Source organism: Calypte anna, chromosome 2 (assembly GCF_003957555.1).
Source record: "Calypte anna isolate BGI_N300 chromosome 2, bCalAnn1_v1.p, whole genome shotgun sequence".
In the NCBI taxonomy this organism is placed as follows: domain Eukaryota; kingdom Metazoa; phylum Chordata; class Aves; order Apodiformes; family Trochilidae; genus Calypte; species Calypte anna.
Window position 1 is genome coordinate 109,369,913 of NC_044245.1, and position 17,805 is coordinate 109,387,717.

Consider the following 17,805-nt stretch of genomic DNA (forward strand, 5'->3'; position numbering starts at 1 on the left):
TCATGCATCTATTCATTTCCTAAAAAAACCCAGCCTGGGTTTGTTAGTTTTTATTTTAAGAAGGGATGATTGCTCTTTCATTTAGAACCTTTGTTAAGGAAAATAAGTCTCAGAGAAAACTAATTGAAGGACAAATTAAAGGACAAATCACAGAAAAACCGCTCATAAAATGACTACAATTAATGGTTGTTTGACAGTGGCAAATAAAGCCTAGTTCAAGAAAAAGGTAAATTTTGAGGTTTAAGAGAAGTTACATTGTTCCAACCAAAGTAAGTGCACAATACAGACAAAAAGTATTTCACATCCTTATCTTTAGATATAACCATGAAAAAAAAAATTCTTTTCCCTCAAGACAAATTATTTTATTGTCTGTATATACCTGTGGATGCAGAGTTTTTCAAATAACCATCAAGAAGAGGTAGAATATCCTTGTAGTAAGGTTGCATCATATGTCTGGGGATGTGAGCAGACCAGTCTTCCAAAGCATCCAGACCCAGATCAGCCATCGGGATACAGCTAAGGCCCAGTTTAAATGCATTCTACATGTCAAATGAACAACTATCAGTGTTCCATTTCTATTGACAACTGTTACTCAAAGGTAAAATATATTTATGTATATTTTAAAGCATTTAATATAAAACACATCTTGCTTCAACCTTTGTCTGCTTAACATCTCACTCAAGATCACAGTAGGAGATACATACTATACTGCAACACAGACACTGAGTCAGCTTAGTGCAAAACAAAAATCTGAAAATTTAACTGTTTATCCAGAAAGTAACTTATTTTCTCTCTCTCTGAAGAATGTGTGGAGCTTAACTGTTATCTTACTTGCTCACTAGAATACTAACTTTGTTCCAGAGTTTTTGCACGTGTTTTAGAAAGAAAATTGTTAGCTGTGGATCACTTTTACCCACCTGCAGTGCAGGGATATATGCTTTGATATCAAGCATGATGATATCATGTGGTAAAGAGAGCAAAAAATTAAGACAGGATGCCAACAGCTCATCCTTATACTGCTTCATTTTTGCTGCAACCTAAAATTCAAAGAAATTTATCAAGAAGAACAATCAAACTTTTAAAATTTTTTACTTAGCTTGTAATATCTATGTAAAATAAAAAATCGAAAACCAATAGTGGAATCTCATTTATCTGCAGACTAAAAGCATTGAATGTTCAATTATACAGAATTTCTCAAGTGTACATGAAAAGGTTACCAATAAGCCTCTTCTGGCAGTAAGTGAAAAAGAGACCAAAACCCATGTTAATCCATCACTATATTACATAATTCAAAGAGCTAGAATGCTACAATCATACATGCAAGATTTCTCAGAAGACGCAATTTTGATTGAGTCGTGTATGTTTATAGTCAGACTAAGAAAGTTAGCCAGCAAAATCACTTACTTCCTTTCCAAACTTAACAAACAGTGCAAAGCAAGACTTCTTTTCTGGGTCTTCAGAACATTTTCTGAGACTCCTTGGACTGATACCCTACAAAACAAAAACCAGCAGTCAACAGTCTTAAAAAAAATGTAGTACATAGTACTAATATGATGCAACAATTTCAATATCAATGAAAACTTGAAATATGTGTTTGCTCTCTCAGAGCTTAAAAACTAACATTAACATAGTACAATGAGGGTCAACATTTTGGAACACACTTAATACTAATCAAATAAGCAAGATATATAGGACTGAAACTGTTTTTTCAATAGTTTCATTTTCTCTTTGTCCACTCATCTAACAATTCATGAAAGAAAAAAAAAAATCCCTAACACGCCCAGGTGGCAAGAATGCTGTTGTAATAAGAAAAGAGCAGTTCACAACAGCATCTAAAGTACAAGCATCTACACCAATGAGACCACAAATTTGGTGGCCACCACTTGGTGCCATCACCAGCAGTGGCAGTGACAGTTCTGGGCTATGTGGTGGGCCACACACAGAATGGGATGAAGCACCATCACTTTAAAAATACCTTTCATACATCAAATGGTGCACCCAACACTAGAGGTCTTCTTACTTCCTAAGGAAATCAGTGAGTGGAACACAGATATGCCCAAGAAGTTGCCTATTTAACCCACACATTTATCTTCTGGTTCTACCTACACAATTTCTGATATCTGAGCTATCTTCTGTACCACCTGCACTCTTGCAAGAGTATCTCCTATCTTTCTGTTCACCCAGCTCAGGATTTCAGAACAAACATTTCACATGGACAGTGTCTCTTCAGAAACTGGGCTTCCAGTCTAAATTTTGACTTTCTATGTGCTTGTAACTTTGGAGATAGAGAATACTACAAACATTTGAAAAAACTGGCTTACAGTTCCAATGAACTAGTTTGCATAGCACACAATAAACTATATATGAAGAACAGAACCATCACTGACACATGTTACCCCCCTGAGAAAAGAGATCTCACCTCAAAGTATTTTATTTTCTTGGCAATTTTCATTGTAACAGAAAGAAGCTTGTAGAATCCACTAATGAGAGGCAGCCTCGTTGAATGTATAATAAGGTCATAACCAAATGAATATACCCAAGGGCTGAAGTATTCAGCATGCTTCTCTGGAAGTATCTCCCTAAACAGATACACAGAAAACACACAGGCAAATAAAAAACAAAGAAACAAAGCTGAATTAAGTACTTGCTTCATTTTCTTCAACCTGTCAGGTCAGTACAAGAAAGAGAAGTATTGCTATAACAGAGCAGATCCAAAGACAGTGAGAAAATAATTACATGTTGCAAGCATAGGAAGATTTTTATTTTGTTTTACAGCACAAAGCCATTTCTTCCTCATTGTACCTCATTACAGAATTTATGCAAATACACATATTCAAATTTCATTATGGAAACTGCAGTATTGCTAGAGGAAATGAACTGGGTGTCTACAAGCAAACAATACTGTACTTTTCACTTAATGTTCCACACTATTTTATAAAGATTGTATTTCTGGTCTCTGAACTATCTTCTATATAAGGTATACATAACACTACTCTTAAAGTGAATGACTTGTCTCCCGTACTCCTTAAAAAACTGAGCTGATGAGCTAGGATGTTCTTCCCTATGACCCAAATGTCTGAAACACACTTACTGTCTCTATACTCATCATCTGGTGCATTTTGAAATACGGTCATTTGAAGTCACAGTCATCTTAAATAAATCTCACTTTAAAGTTCTTCCAACTGCTTTGTAACCTCTGAAGTATAAAAAAACATATTAGTACCTGCAGAATTCCACAAGATTTATAAAGGCAATAAAGTCTGTTGGCTTTGCTGGATGCAAGTTTGAAGCAGGGTCAGAAGAAGGCCCAATTAAAGCACCATCAGATTCATTTTCATCCTGAAAATAAATACTGAAGTTAGCTCACTTGATCTGTGACAACATAGAAAGCATTTACACCTTTTTTCCAGATAAACAGACTGTGTTGTCCTCTTGTTCCTCATGTTATTACTGAGTCTAACATAGGCAAATAAATAATTATTGATTTAAAATCAAAAGAAATAATATGTGAAAAGAAATAATAAGACTGCTCATAAGGAAAAAGCAAGAATTAAAATGAAAATTAATAGATGACAGAGTAGGCATCACAGGTTCCATGAATGTCTTCTGGGTCTGGTGTTCCCATATCCTAACAGTGCAATGCAATATCCAGAAATGCAAATTAAAATGTTTTGACTAGTATGAACATTAGTTCAAGGATACTATGAGAAGGCACATAGGCAAAATGGCAGAGAAAACAAGAATGTGATATGGTTCCCCTACAAAAGCAAAAATTAATGGACACATCACCAGGCCTCACCTCTTCATTAACATCCAGTTTCTGAACAGTCAGGTCCAACTTCTCAATAATCTTCAAAATAGATTTTATAAGTTCATCATACAGCAAACGATTCAGGGACTGCAGTGATGAGTTTGCAGTAAGGAAGTTTTCATCTTCGAAAACACATTCCTTTGCAGAAGGAAAAAAGTTCACATTTCAAAACACAAAATGAGAATTATTTCTTGAATTTACAAAACAAGATTTGAATAATTCAGGGAATTTGTCTTTAGAATTTTTCAGCTGCAGAAGCCTAAATTCATACCTGTTTAATTAATCTATGAGCCACAAAATCTAACTAAATCCAGAAAATATTTCCTCTATAGCATAATAGAGTCTAGGAAAAAGTCTAGGTTTAGAAAATCAGTAATAAGATTCAGGATTACTTTTCATTTTTTTATTTTCATGTTAACTATGCTTTTACCTGCATTGTGTCACAGCTGAGTAGACTTCTAAAGAGATACAGATAGTCCTTATATGTTGGTACTTTCCATCTCCCTCTTCCAACCTCTCCAGTTTCACGGAAGTCTTCTGATTCAGAAGCTTCTTTTCCAAAAAAATCCTGAGAAGGACACTATTTTTCAGAAACACTGCATATGTAACTACCTGACTCAAGCCACAAGACAATATAAAAATATTTGTCCACATAGAAACTTGAAATATCTAGCTTTCTCACCTAGCCAATCTGAAAAGTGCACAAAACAACCAGCTCCCTCTAAAAATCCTTAAAGCTCTTCTCCTTCTATTGGTCAGTTATTTAAGAAACTCTGGAGTTATCCTGATTCACAGGATTAAAAAGCTTTGAAAACCTCCTTTTTTTCATACATTCAGTTAAATTTTCAAACAACCCAAAATCTGTTAACCTGGAAGAAAACTGGATGAACTTAAACACAACCTACTTTACTACAGACAACCTGAGCAAATGGGAACCGCAGAGAACAAAAGTCTATTTCCTGTCATTGTTTATAATTCAGTACAAAAGCAACATCCTCATTATACTGAGCACATGTAGGAATCAAAGACTAATAAAAACTGGACCACAGTTGAAAATGGACAGTACTTGTTTTACTTGTTTGGGCCTTCCCCTCTTTGCTGGGCTTGATCTTCAAGAAGTGGAAAGTATATGCTAAGACTCTAGATGAAAAAATAGGTTTAAACATTCATTTCACCTTTGAAAATGTGATTGGCTTGGAGAAGATTCTGATTAATCCCTGATGCACTGAAACAAACAAACAAAAAAATTACTCAAACAGACTTAAAAAGGTACAGCATCCATATCACTCATTATGTTAGTAATGAATTCAAACAGTCTCCTATTTTCTACATTCTGTTCAGGATGAGAGAAAATCTAAAGAACACAGATTGTTCTTTAATGACAAATATAGCCAAAACCAGAGCCATAACTCTAGGATGTTTCATGGCAAATCAATTTCAGACTGCTTCTTATTATTTTTTCCCAATACTGTTTTCACTGTTCTCTGAATCTGAATGCAGTGATGATCAAGGCATTGCCCATAATGCCCACAGTGAGAAAGGCAAAAAACTCCCAATGACTCTCACATAGACCTCATTCCAGCATGGTTCTTTGGGTACACACCACATTCCAAAACAAGAATGTGGAAAATAATGAAAATACCACAGCAATAGAGAAAAGCCACTGTGTAGTTGCTTCTTAAATTGAAAGAAATTACAAATGTTAGAAGAATTTTTTAAAAAATTCTAAAATTCATTATAATGAGATGTCAGCATGCTGGAGGCTGCATTAACAGGACCGTATCTGTCTAATAGCATATTTGGAATTTCCATTATTACAAAATGTGATTTCCTGAGCATAAGAAGACTGCAATTCTAATAAGATGACACTCAACCTTATGTGGTATTTTGTAAGGGTGACTGAAGGCATATTGAACAGACTTTTTCTACATTTGTCTGGAAAATCCCTTTCTCCCCACAATCCATCAGAGCAGTAATATAAATCTTATGTTTAAACATATTATCATAAAACTATGTTTTCCTGCCCTTATTGATAGCCACTCACTCAAAACAGTTGTTAACTCTATTCCCTAAATATTTTAACAATAGATACTGAACAATAACACAAAGAGAATCCCAAACCTCCATTACTAGAGGATGGAAGAAAGCTAAATTTTTTAACACAATGGCTACTTCACTCTCTCTCTCAGAAGTTACCCCATTTAGGGGAAAAGGATACAAACAAAACCAAAACCAAACCAAAAATGCACTACTCCCACAAAGTTAATATTAGAGACTCACCTACAGTGCTAATAAAACTCCAAAGAACTGGACCTTTTCCTGAGAGAGCTAGAAATACCTTTATTATAGATCTGCAACAAACTGACTGCATTTTTTCACTGTACTGTGGAAAGCTATTGATCTGCAGCACAACTAGATGTTCAAGAACTGGAGTGTATACTTCAGGAATCTGTAAGAAATTAAACAAACAAAAAAAACCACCACCATAATGGAAACACAATTATTGTAACTCAGTACAAATATGAAGAATTATGCTAAATTATTTCAGCAAGATACTTTGTTACAAGACTTTAAATCAGAAGCCACACTGAGAATAAAAGACTTAGCACTAATAATAGATCTTAGATTTAAAAACCAAATAAATAAAAAGCCACAAAACAACAACAAAAAACCCAAAACAAAATAAAAAACAAAGCAAGCAGAGTAAGAGCTTTCTGTAACATATTATGGAAAGTAGCTCCTGGATAGATTATGGCTTCAGTGGAACCAATCTTAACCTTATTAGAGAAGTATCAATTTCATTAAACAATAAAAACGCAGCAATATAATCCATTCATTCTTAAAAATCTGAAAACTCAGTGTAAGTGAAAGTCTCTTCTCTTCCCCAACCTTACTTCACAGCTACTGCTAGGCTCCAGAAAGCCCTTTTAACAATACAGAAAGCATAGCATCAGAGGAAAAACAGTAGCATCAGAGATTGTACCAAAAGAAAAAGCATCAAGAGTGGTATAAACCACATAAAACGAAGGGCAAGGCTAGGTCCAAATAAACAGTTTTTCCTAAAAGAAAAATAAGCCTACTAGAATTTGGCTAGAATGGTTTTTGTTACAATGCACTGTAGCATTTTATTTAGTATATTCTGTGTATTTTCTTAATTCAAATAAAATCTAGTAAAGTACACTCATGCTACTGTTTCCTACACACTAGAAGCTAGAAGTAATCATATTTCAGATAAAGAAAAACTTTTTATCACAGATAAGCTCACAGCTCCTACCTTCTTATACATCCCCAGAGACATAAAAAAAAAATTGACTGTTACTTCAAATACTCCACTTACTGTATCTATATGGAATATCACACTTGCAATGGACTGGAGGAAACTTGGGAGCTGATACAGATGGTCATCCACTGTTTCTGCTTCTGTGAGGTACATTTGCTTACAACGCTGAAGAAGCTCAACATACATGTTGTCAACTTCCTTAGAACATATAGCTTTACAGGGCTTATGGAGAGAAAATAAAACTATTTAGTAAATTTGTATGGGCAAGCAAACACATTCTGTAGCATAAAGAGCAGCCAAATCTTCACTGAGTCATAGTGAGAACAATCTTTAATTTTTTTCAGGAGATGAATACATGTGAATAAATTAACTCTAAGTATCCTACTTGCTCCATGCATGAGAGACATTTTCTGCAATGAACTAAAGTTGCTGTTCAATGATGCAGTGAAATGCACTGTGAGAAAACTTGAACTTTCAGTGACGTGATTTCAAATCCAGCCTGAAAAACATGGAGTTTGGTTGCAAATATCTTTAATTTGGTATTATGGGTGCTGATAATCACTTGTATTTTGACCTAGCTGCATTAAAATAGTAAGTGGCTCATCTTAATGTCGCTTAATTGATTATCACTCACAAGCCACTACTATTTCATATTTCACCCAGAAGCCCAAATTCTGAACTTTTATTGTGCTGGGATCTGTACAAACAGAGAATAAAGACTATTCCTAAACTAATGAACAAGAGTAAAGCATCCCAAACAGTACTTGAGGGTATGTAATAGTGCTCATAGCTTTCTGCAGAATGACTCGCAAATCACAATATTCAGCATAAGTAAAAAAACAATTTTGTGGAAAAGGAACTAGGTCATGGGCAAGAATTGTAGTAGGGAAATGACCACAGAAAAAAAATGGACTGATTTAGGTAATGGCAGAGTAGAAGAGTTTGCCTAAAGAAGAATCTAGTCTGCCTAAAAAACATGCTGTCAAAATTAAGGCCAGACATTTATCATTTGTAGAACTGCACATGTTACTTGAAATTTATTTTAGTCATTAGATGGTAACAGAACCTGTATTGATCAAGTAACTAGTAGCAGCAAAACTCATGCTACCTCACAACCTAGTAACTGATGCTTGGCCAAGATTTAGACTAAATAGGATAACAACTATTACTGTGTCTTAACATGTCAACAATTTTAGGTACTAGAGCTTTAAGATCTCGTTTTCCTGTTAAAATTTGCAGTATTTTACCCTTCATTAACACTATGTCTGTATTAACACTATGTAGTTTTAAATAAATTCTTGTGTTCCACATATTTTTACCAATTACTTTCAATTCAGTAATCTGAAATACTTCATTTTTTAGTGGAAACAATACCTTTAACTCAATTCCTTTCTAGTTCGTATCATAGAAGTGGAAGAGCAGGTTTCAAGAAAACACTGAAAATTCTACAAAACACTCTGCTCAAAAGGTAGCAAAACAGAAAGACTCTACCTAGTAACTAGCTATTCTACCACATTTCCTAACCTAAATTATCTTTGAGATTATTTAGCCTAATCTTTGCTTTGGAAAAAAATAGGAAATGTCTATTATTTTGTTATACAAAAGTTGGGGTATCACCATCAAGCACATAAGCTCCAGATATATAAACATCATCCTTTGTAGTACCTTCACTTTACTGTTATATTCCCATTTTAATGGATTGCTGACAAAAAGCTGGATCTTTATGGTGCTTCCTGACAAACATACCTGCCCTTCACATACACATATAAGCATGGTTTGGGGTTTTTGTTTGTCATTTCCTTTTTTAATTTGCAGTTGTTTCACAGATCAGTTCCTCATGTCCTGCAGTCAGCAGTTCTGAACAGTTTTGACTGTTCCAACTGAGATTCCTGCTCTACTGTAGGAAACTTATCTGAAGAGGTTTTAGACCAGAGTTGGCCTGGACTCTGCCATCTAAATGCAAACAGATATATTTTCTTTACCTAAGCAGTTAAGCAGATCTTTATGTTCTGGCAATTGTATATGAAGCCCTGGGTTTTTCCACTTCAGAGACAGTGCACTAGCAGAAGTAATCACAACTCTAAACTCTGCAAGTGCTCCCACTAAATTCTGTATGTTTTTTAATGACTTGAAATCACAGTGTATTTTACTGCATAGCTAAGTTCAACACTTAGTCCCAAAACAAAAGCATTCACACAAGCCCTGAAAAATTGTAAAATTAATAGCAGATGAATCCAAGCTTTAAATCCACTCAGTACACTGCTTTATCAGAAAAAGTTTTCTGCACATACTGCTGCAAAAAGCCCATATCCACGAATGGCAACAGACAATTCTTTGTTGCTCGAATCCATCCTTCTGATTATTCCATAGAACTGCTCCATGAAGAACTGCAACGTGCTCTTGTGGAGCTCCACATCCTTCGCTACCATTACAGAAATCTGTGAAACAGATACAAAAATATCAGGATTTCCAGAAACAAGAAAAAAGCCAACAACAACAACAAAAATTGCAGAAAGTCTTTAAAGATACCTGGCTTGTAACACGAAGCATTCTAACAAAATAATTATTAATTAAACAGATTCAGTGAATATCCAAGCACTAAAATATCCCCATTATTTCAAGAAATTCAACTTTTGATTTAGTCTCAGAGACCCCAATGAAGTTACAATACCTGCTTGAGGAATGAATCTAGTGCAGAATGACTGGCTTTCTTCAGCTCATGATGTGTGTGGCCACACCATTTACACATTGCTTCAAAGAGAGAGACATAGTTGTCCAGGAGCAAGGCACCAAACTGAGCAGCATGCCAGCTGAATAACTGTAAACCAGCTGCAATTTAAAAAACAATTCTCATTAAAACCCAAACTTAAATTCCACTTTCCAAAAACAGACCAGACTTTACAAAGACTACAACGTTAAGACTATACGTAGATATATCTACAATGATTGGAGACTGTATAGAATGTACTCTTGTAGCCATTACAGTAGCAGTATACAAACATTATGAGCATATGCATAAAGACAACCGAAAAGAATCTGCTTTCTAATATACACCATGATGAAAAGCATAGCTGTATTCTGATGTAATTTACACTAACAGTGACAAAAAAAAAGTACTTTACTGGTTACAAACAGTACCTGACCACACAACTCACAAGGATTTGGTTTCTGTGGTCAGGACATATACCCAAGTCCTTTACTCCACCAAATTCTGATTGTCCTGGTTTGGGCCAGGATAAAGGTGATTTTCTGTCTTATACTTTTTTGCTTTCAGCTAAGTCTCTTTAAGTAGTTGCACTTGCTGAAATTAACAGCAAGTTTCTCAGACAGCGTCTGCTTCTAGGATTGATAACACTCGATGTTTATAGTTACTGCTAGAGACTGGTATGCAGAGCCAAGGACACTGCTCAACTCTGAGGAAAACATTTTACCGTCCAGGAGGATAAAGAGATCCCACCTGAGCCCTCCTTTGGGGAGGAACAGACAAGATAGATGCCAGAATTGACCAAAGAGAGTATTCCATCCCATATACGTCACACTCAGTATAAATTTGAGGGATCACGAGGGCCGAGCCAGATCTTTTCCTGATTTCCTGCTTCCCTTCCTTCACCCGGCATCCTGGAAGGATCCCGTCCGTTCATCTGCCTGTGCTCCTGATCCGTGCCAGCCCATATCTGTGTGTTCCTGCCTCCGGTTCCCGACTGCTGCTGAGTCCAGCCTGGACTTTCCCAGGGCTGCCCTGCAGCCTCGGTGGTGACGTGAGAGTTATTGGGGGAGAGGGGGAAGGAATGTGGTATCCATTTTCCTGTATATTTGTCTATATTTAGTAATTTTTCCTATTTATCATTACTGTTTCATTAAAGTTGTGTAGTTTAGTTTCCAACCTATAAGTCTCTCTCCCTTATTCTCTCTCCTTTCTTTATCAAGGAGAAGAGAGAGATTAATAGAGAGTGTCTGTTATTCGGTTTAATTGACGGGCAAGTGTTAAACCGTGACACTGATGCAGTCAAATAAAGAATTCAGAATATATGTAATTTCACAAAATCAAATAAAAACATAGAAGAAATTTCAAGATCCTTAGTGAATTAATTGTTTGAAAACTATCTTCAGAGAGACCTTTGCTCTTCACAGCTGCCATGGGCCTACTACCCAAACCTGGCATTTTTGCAGTATCTATCTAAACCACTCACATTTCACTTGCCAGCTTCTCCTTTTCTTCATGAACATAATTTATTCCAGTTTCCTATTCCCTCTTCCTATTTTTTCCCTTTCTCTCAGTCTATCTTGTCTTTTGCCCTAATTTGCTACATTCTTCTTATACCTACTCCTGCCATGATTCCCTTCTCACACAGAGCCTTGTACTACTCCAGAAGGGAAAACAGCATCAAGCACTATGTTGCTGTTTGTAAGTTGATTAGTCCTTGCCTAGTTTAAAGAAATACACACTTATCTCTTTATATTCAAACTTAAAGTTCACCAGTTTTGCTCTCCAGCCAGCTCAGACAACTGAAAACTAGAGCAACCCAAAGACAGACAGTAAAAAATAAACAACTCCAGACAAAAGACACCATTGTATGTATGGTATCCACCTCAACACAAACTGAAATAATTTACAGTCTTACCTAGATGTATTGCATATCGCTTCTGATCAACCTGTAATATCAGAAAAAGCTTGTCAGATGTGATTTACTCTTCATCAGGGCTAATTCATTCCTGTGGAACAATTAAATTGTGTCAGATTTACCTGTGGGTTGATTGCCTTCATTGCAAAATCAAAAATCTCCTTTGCAGTCTGAGGATCTGTGAAACAATTCAACAATGAATATTTCACTATTGACACACAAGAAGTAGAGTGAAGACAGAAATATTTGTATCCAAAGATTAGTACAAAGAAGCAATATTTGAAAGCCTTACATATCTCATTTGAAGAGGCAGAGATGTTTTTTCCTGAAATACTTCTAAATTTGGAAAAAAACTGTACATCTGTATTTGTTGTTTTTTCTAAATACCCATATTTTAACAGACATGCCTTTTCTTAGTGAAAAACATCTCTGTATAAATCACATTCCAGCTTCTATGTGGTTCTCAGCTGCCCAGTCTCTGGTTAGAAAACAGCACTTCAAACATTTATGTATTGAAACACACTGATGGAAGCCACTCTACTCAAAACCCAACTACAAGGACCATGTCACTGGGAAGTTCTGGCTTTTGCATAAACCATCCACCAGTGGGAAAGTTTTCATTCTAAATTCACAGAGAGAAATGGCACTGGTTGCCATTAAATTATTTAATAATTAAAATATATCAAATCGCATAACTATCTTTCACAAAGAAAAAGAACATACCCTCATCCACAGATTTGGTAAAGTTGCACATGAGTGCAGCCAGTCCCCTCAGACATCCTGCTACAACAGCTAGCTTGGGTGCCCTTGTAGCTGATGTCATCTAAAAAAAACCACAAAAAACAAACAAACAAAAAAACCCAAACCAAAATATTAATTGAAAAAGGATTTATCTTCAGGCTAAAATAAATTTACACCAAGGCATCCCAGTTCCTAGAAGTGTAGATAGAATATCACATCCCAACTTCATCCAGTTATGTCAGGACCCACCTCCATGAAGTCAACAGAAACATCTTCTAATCAGAAGTTTCATATCATTCAGGAGGGATTTTAACTACAGAAGCATAAGAAATTCTTTGAAAAGCACAAAATATGTTGCATCAAAAGCCACCACACAGCACATACCTATGTCTTAAAACTGCAGAATACAGGAATAGCAAAGTTCAGCAGACCTGTGATAATTACCTGAAGTGTAAAGATTTGGCAGCTCTTAAGAGCCCAAATCAGAAAATACCAGTTTATGGCAACATTACCTTTGCTGGGGAGCTACTGCAAGGATCACCACATTCTATCTTTTCTCACAGTAAACTGTCTCATTTGTTGTCACTGATGGGCTTGAATTTTTACTTTGACCACTTTTCAGAACCAGAGAACACAAACCTTAACAGTTCTTAGGGAAGTATTTAAGACTGTCCAGTTAGAACCCCACTAATAGTACTAGTTACCATAGTATTCCAACATACAGTGCTACACACACCAAAGGAAAAAAAAAAAAGTGATATAAGAGTCTAAAAAGAAAATCCAATCATACCTGTGTTTTAAGCTCTCCCAAATAAGCTCGGAACAGTTTTTCAGAGTTGTTAATCATGTCACTAGGCTGTACCTCTCCCAAAACTCCCAAAAGCTCATAAATCTTCTCCAGTACTAAAAAGTAATTTAATATTGTTAAAATTTAATTTCTGAAATAATTATATTGACATTTCTATTGCAGTTCCTATATAACTTGCAATCATAAGAAAATCATTCTTGAGGATTTTAATTGATGATTATCATGTGGCAAAGATGTCTCTTCATGATGTACATATACATATATGTGTATCTACATATTATGATGTGAGATGTATCCTTCTCTCACATTAATAAGTAAAACACACTCTACAAACATGACTTGGAAAACTGATTAATAAAGGCCATATCCACTGAGGAAGCATTTACCACCAACACAAGTTTGATGCTGGCCTTGAAGTTATGTTCTTAAAAGAACTAGAATTACTTCTAGGTACAATCAGGGCTAAGGCCAGCAGCTAGCAGAACCTTCAAAGCTACAGCTCAGGCTAAAGGGTTCTGTGCCTGAGGGCCAGACCTTCCAAGCCAAGACTGCAGCTGTAACTAACCAGGATGACCAAACCAGAGCTCATATTATTTTGCTTAACATCATAAACAACATAGTTAGACAAGGCAGGAACTGATAAGCTGACATTAGGGGAGACAAATGCAGGAACAATCACAATAAAACTGCAGCTCTGAGAACAGAAGTGGCTGGGGTTGGAATAAAGTTACAGATCTCTAACAACTGAGCTTTTTACATGAACTTTGAAAGAACAGGCAGCCCCTCCTTTTGACAAAAGCACCCACCAGATGGACCAGGACTACTCTTAAGGTTCAAGTTATCAGGAAATGTATGTATAGTTATAAAATAGGCATAAAAGAAACTTCAAAGGTTCAAATATACCAGGTTAGCATTGAGCCTGGAAAAAAAACCCAAAAGAGTTAAGAGCCTACCAAGTTAACCTGGTTAACAACAAGAAACCTGGAATCATTTTCATGTTTTAGGTATTTAGGAACTAATAACAACTAATTAGATATGAAAATACACTATTATACTATGAATCCTAGACCAGACCTATGCTCAAATTGCATATGAACTGCCCCTAAGTTCAATAATATTACGTCTCCCATGTGTAAGCCCATACATACATATATAGGTCTGATAAGAAAAAGCTAACTGCATGATCAGGATCAGAAGACCTGAACAAACTTGACTAGCTCTAAACCACAACAGCTACCATTTTTAAACCCACTTGTCATGGGAATAACAATTAGACATTTCCATGGGTATAAGCAAACAAAAACTGCGTGTTTAAAAAAAAAAAAAAAAAAAAAAAGAACAGAAAAAATAAAGCCTACCTGTATCAGCAATTCTACTTTTTGTGGCAAGTTCCCCATAAAATTTATTAAATATATCTCCAACTTTCATTTCTTCCATCAGACAGGAACGTCGTAAACTTTGAAGCAACTAGGACAGATTTAAAAAAAAGAAAGAAAATTTAGGAAAATCATTAACATCACTATGCTACTACCATCCTACTTGGTTCAAGTAAAATCACCATTCCTATGTGTAACTTCAGCTTAAGTATGCTATTTAATGGACAAAATTTGAGGTGACTGGTCCAGAAAAGAATTCTGGCATGATATCTACATTAACAACAAATCTGCATTCATATACATGCACATACAAAAATTTTTAGGTTTTAACATATATATTATATAGATCATCTACACAGGATAATTTATATATCCATGAACACCCCATAAGACCACAGGCCTAGCAAGTCTGAAGTAGCCTTTATCACATATCGTGTATTTCTCCTATTGCTATAAAGCCAACCTAACTCACAAAAAACCTAACTCAAATATACCCAGAAGGGAATTTTATTTCTCATAAACAAGTAGGTACAAAAGTATTTGCAAAATCTAATGTGCATTCTAAAGAAGCACATTATGAAATTAATGTCATAGGGGAATGAAACTTAGGGGAAAATAGCCCTTCTCCTCCTTCACACCTTTTACACAATTTATCTAAAGTATTATATTTTATGTGTTATTATATAATCTTAATATTTTAAAGTAAGAACACAACAAAAATACAAAATTTATTCTTAAAGAACCATAATAAACTGGGGAAAGCATCTGCAACTGCCTCCAAAACAATTGCATCTTGCTCTAGCAGATGAAGGAATGACATGATCACATTGAAGCAACCTTTCAGAGGAATATCAAGGCCAACCTGTTGTCAACACATATCTCTTACTAACATCTAGACACTAAACTATCAATATTATTTTGCCACAGTATAGTACAGATTTTTGTCACAATAGAGCACAATTCCTGTAATAGAAGTTTTCTAGAAACAAGATGTATAAAATGTGCTTTACCTTAATCAGAAGTTCCAGAGCTGGTGTTCTACATTTTGCTGCCCTCTCTTTTGTATAAACACTAATACAAGTTTGCTAGATTGGAAAGAAAACAGAAATTATACTAGTGAATAAAAAAGGAAATTAAAAGATAACAGTGCATTTTACTCCCTATTTAAAGTATCTCTTCCTAGCAAGTTTAAGGTTTTTAAAAAGACTAAAACAATAAAATATCTGGTCCTGAAAGGGGCATCATTGTAGCAATGTAGCATTGTACAATGCAACACCGTAGCACTTTCTGACAAGAAATCTTGGCTCAAGCAAAGGAAGCACAATTTCTGGAATAAAAGGAAAAAATAGTAAATTTTCCACCTCTATGCTATTATTTTTCACAATATGTAGCTACTAATTTGAAATTAGAAAGTGTCATGGTAAGTGCAATTTCTATACAAAGCAGATTCATTCAGCAATCTAGACTGAAGGAATCTCATTTTTAAAAACACAGTTTCCACCACTGGCTGTATATACTGAAAAGAAAAAAACAACTTTTCAGGAGAAATTTTAAAAAATCAGTATTTAAAATTAGCCATCACCTATAGATGCATTTAAAATACTACACTTAAAACTACGAATTTACCCTGTTTAAATAAAACATATACCTAGTATTTTCTGCATGAATAACTAGTTTTTTTAAGATTGATATGTAAACTTAATTTTATAGTTGAAGAAGATTTTGCTCTTCTCTGCTGTATTAGTTATACCTTATACTAATCAGTTATTTCAGTTCTAACAAAAACACTGCAGTTGGGTAAGGAAGATTGGGTAAAGGATTGTTATGTTACCCACAAGAATTGTTTCAATCATTTGGTGAAGTTTAGAAAATAACTGTCCTTTACCCACCTTAATATTACAGGCATAAGGATGAACATTGTCACCAACTTTTTCCATAAAGACACAAAGAAATTTCAGTGCTTCTTCTCTGCAGTCTCGGAACTGAGAAGTTAAAAAATGAAATAATTTAGTTTTAACGTGTGCAATGGAACGTGCTGTTCCTATAGCACTGTCTCAACATTTCTTTAAAAATTACTGTTTACCAACTTACCTCCTCAATGCCGAGGGATCTGTAGATAAAGACAAGCAAGCCATGCTCTTGGGAAAACACCAGAGACAGGTGCAGTGCTGTGGGGAAGCAAATAAACCATCAGGAGAGTGGTTTCCTTTCTGGATGCTGCCCAGCACATCCTTCCCCTTGTGCAGAGGAACACCCGAACAGAAGAACACTGGATGGGACTGATGCTTGTCCATAGAAAAAAAACAGAAGTTAAATCCCGGTGCTTCTGGCCTCCCTGGGGACCCGAGCCCTGTGCCTCTGCCCCCCGGCTGGGGCTACCAGGGCTGCTCAGGACGGAGGGAACGCCAACCTGGCGAAGAGGGGGCGGGCAGCGGAGTGTTTTTACCACCAAACGAAATGGTTATTTGAGGCAACAGATCCTCCCTACCCCAAAATCAACCTTTTCTATTAGGCCATCCCCCCCCCCAAAAGCCCCAAGGATCGTGTTAAGAACAGAGAGCGGGCAAAGCCGCCCCGCAGGACCAGCCACCTGCTGCTGCCTGTGCCCCCCACCATTAACCATCCTTCCCCACGCCAAGCAGCTGATGTTTTACAGACACTCGCCCAGAGCACCTGAGGCCTCACAGCCCCCCCAAGTCCCCGCCACCGCCACCACCCCTCCCCGCGGCCGGGCCGGGATGGGTTGGGTTGGGCCCGAGGCGCACCCTGCGCGGTGCCGGTCGGGGTGGTGAGGCAGGTCTCCCCCAGGCTGCGGAGCAGGCTGTAGCCCTGCAGGGCTGCGCTGGCGGCATCGCCGTGCTGCAGGCAGCCGTGGAGCTGGAGCAGGCACTGCTGGACACCAGCCATGCCGACCCAAACCCACAGCGCCGGCAGCGGGGAAAAGACCGGGGGGGAGCGGTGCGGAAGCGGCGGGAAGGACCCGCCCCCGGCCGGATCCAAAACAGCCACAGGGGTCGGGGAAGCGACACGGTCAGACACGTCGTGGTGTCAGGGCTGGTGCACTCGGAGGCAGGAAAAACGCTGGTAGACCGAGACGAGACGCAGCATCACACACATTCACCTTGGTTGGAAAAGACCTTCAGCATCATCGAGTCCAACCCTTAATA

General features: G+C 36.8%; 1 protein-coding gene across 1 annotated transcript in view; it reads right to left on the reverse strand.

Annotated features, from left to right (window-relative positions):
- The window catches only part of PRKDC (protein kinase, DNA-activated, catalytic subunit), an 84,281-nt gene extending 66,695 nt beyond the window's left edge, over nt 1–17,586 (reverse strand). Inside the window, exons 1-21 of the mRNA XM_030446474.1 lie at nt 17,404–17,586; nt 16,730–16,806; nt 16,528–16,620; nt 15,649–15,723; nt 14,621–14,729; nt 13,245–13,357; nt 12,437–12,536; nt 11,836–11,891; nt 11,714–11,744; nt 9,763–9,920; nt 9,383–9,529; nt 7,149–7,313; nt 6,092–6,260; nt 4,987–5,036; nt 4,242–4,379; nt 3,800–3,949; nt 3,224–3,339; nt 2,420–2,579; nt 1,405–1,491; nt 918–1,037; nt 380–539 (exon numbers count right to left, since the gene is read on the reverse strand). Of these exons, the coding sequence (XP_030302334.1) occupies nt 380–539; nt 918–1,037; nt 1,405–1,491; nt 2,420–2,579; nt 3,224–3,339; nt 3,800–3,949; nt 4,242–4,379; nt 4,987–5,036; nt 6,092–6,260; nt 7,149–7,313; nt 9,383–9,529; nt 9,763–9,920; nt 11,714–11,744; nt 11,836–11,891; nt 12,437–12,536; nt 13,245–13,357; nt 14,621–14,729; nt 15,649–15,723; nt 16,528–16,620; nt 16,730–16,806; nt 17,404–17,545 (2,416 nt within the window). The 5' untranslated portion in view covers nt 17,546–17,586. The remainder of the gene's footprint in view (nt 1–379; nt 540–917; nt 1,038–1,404; nt 1,492–2,419; nt 2,580–3,223; nt 3,340–3,799; nt 3,950–4,241; nt 4,380–4,986; nt 5,037–6,091; nt 6,261–7,148; nt 7,314–9,382; nt 9,530–9,762; nt 9,921–11,713; nt 11,745–11,835; nt 11,892–12,436; nt 12,537–13,244; nt 13,358–14,620; nt 14,730–15,648; nt 15,724–16,527; nt 16,621–16,729; nt 16,807–17,403) is intronic.
- Between the last annotated feature and the right edge of the window lie 219 nt (nt 17,587–17,805).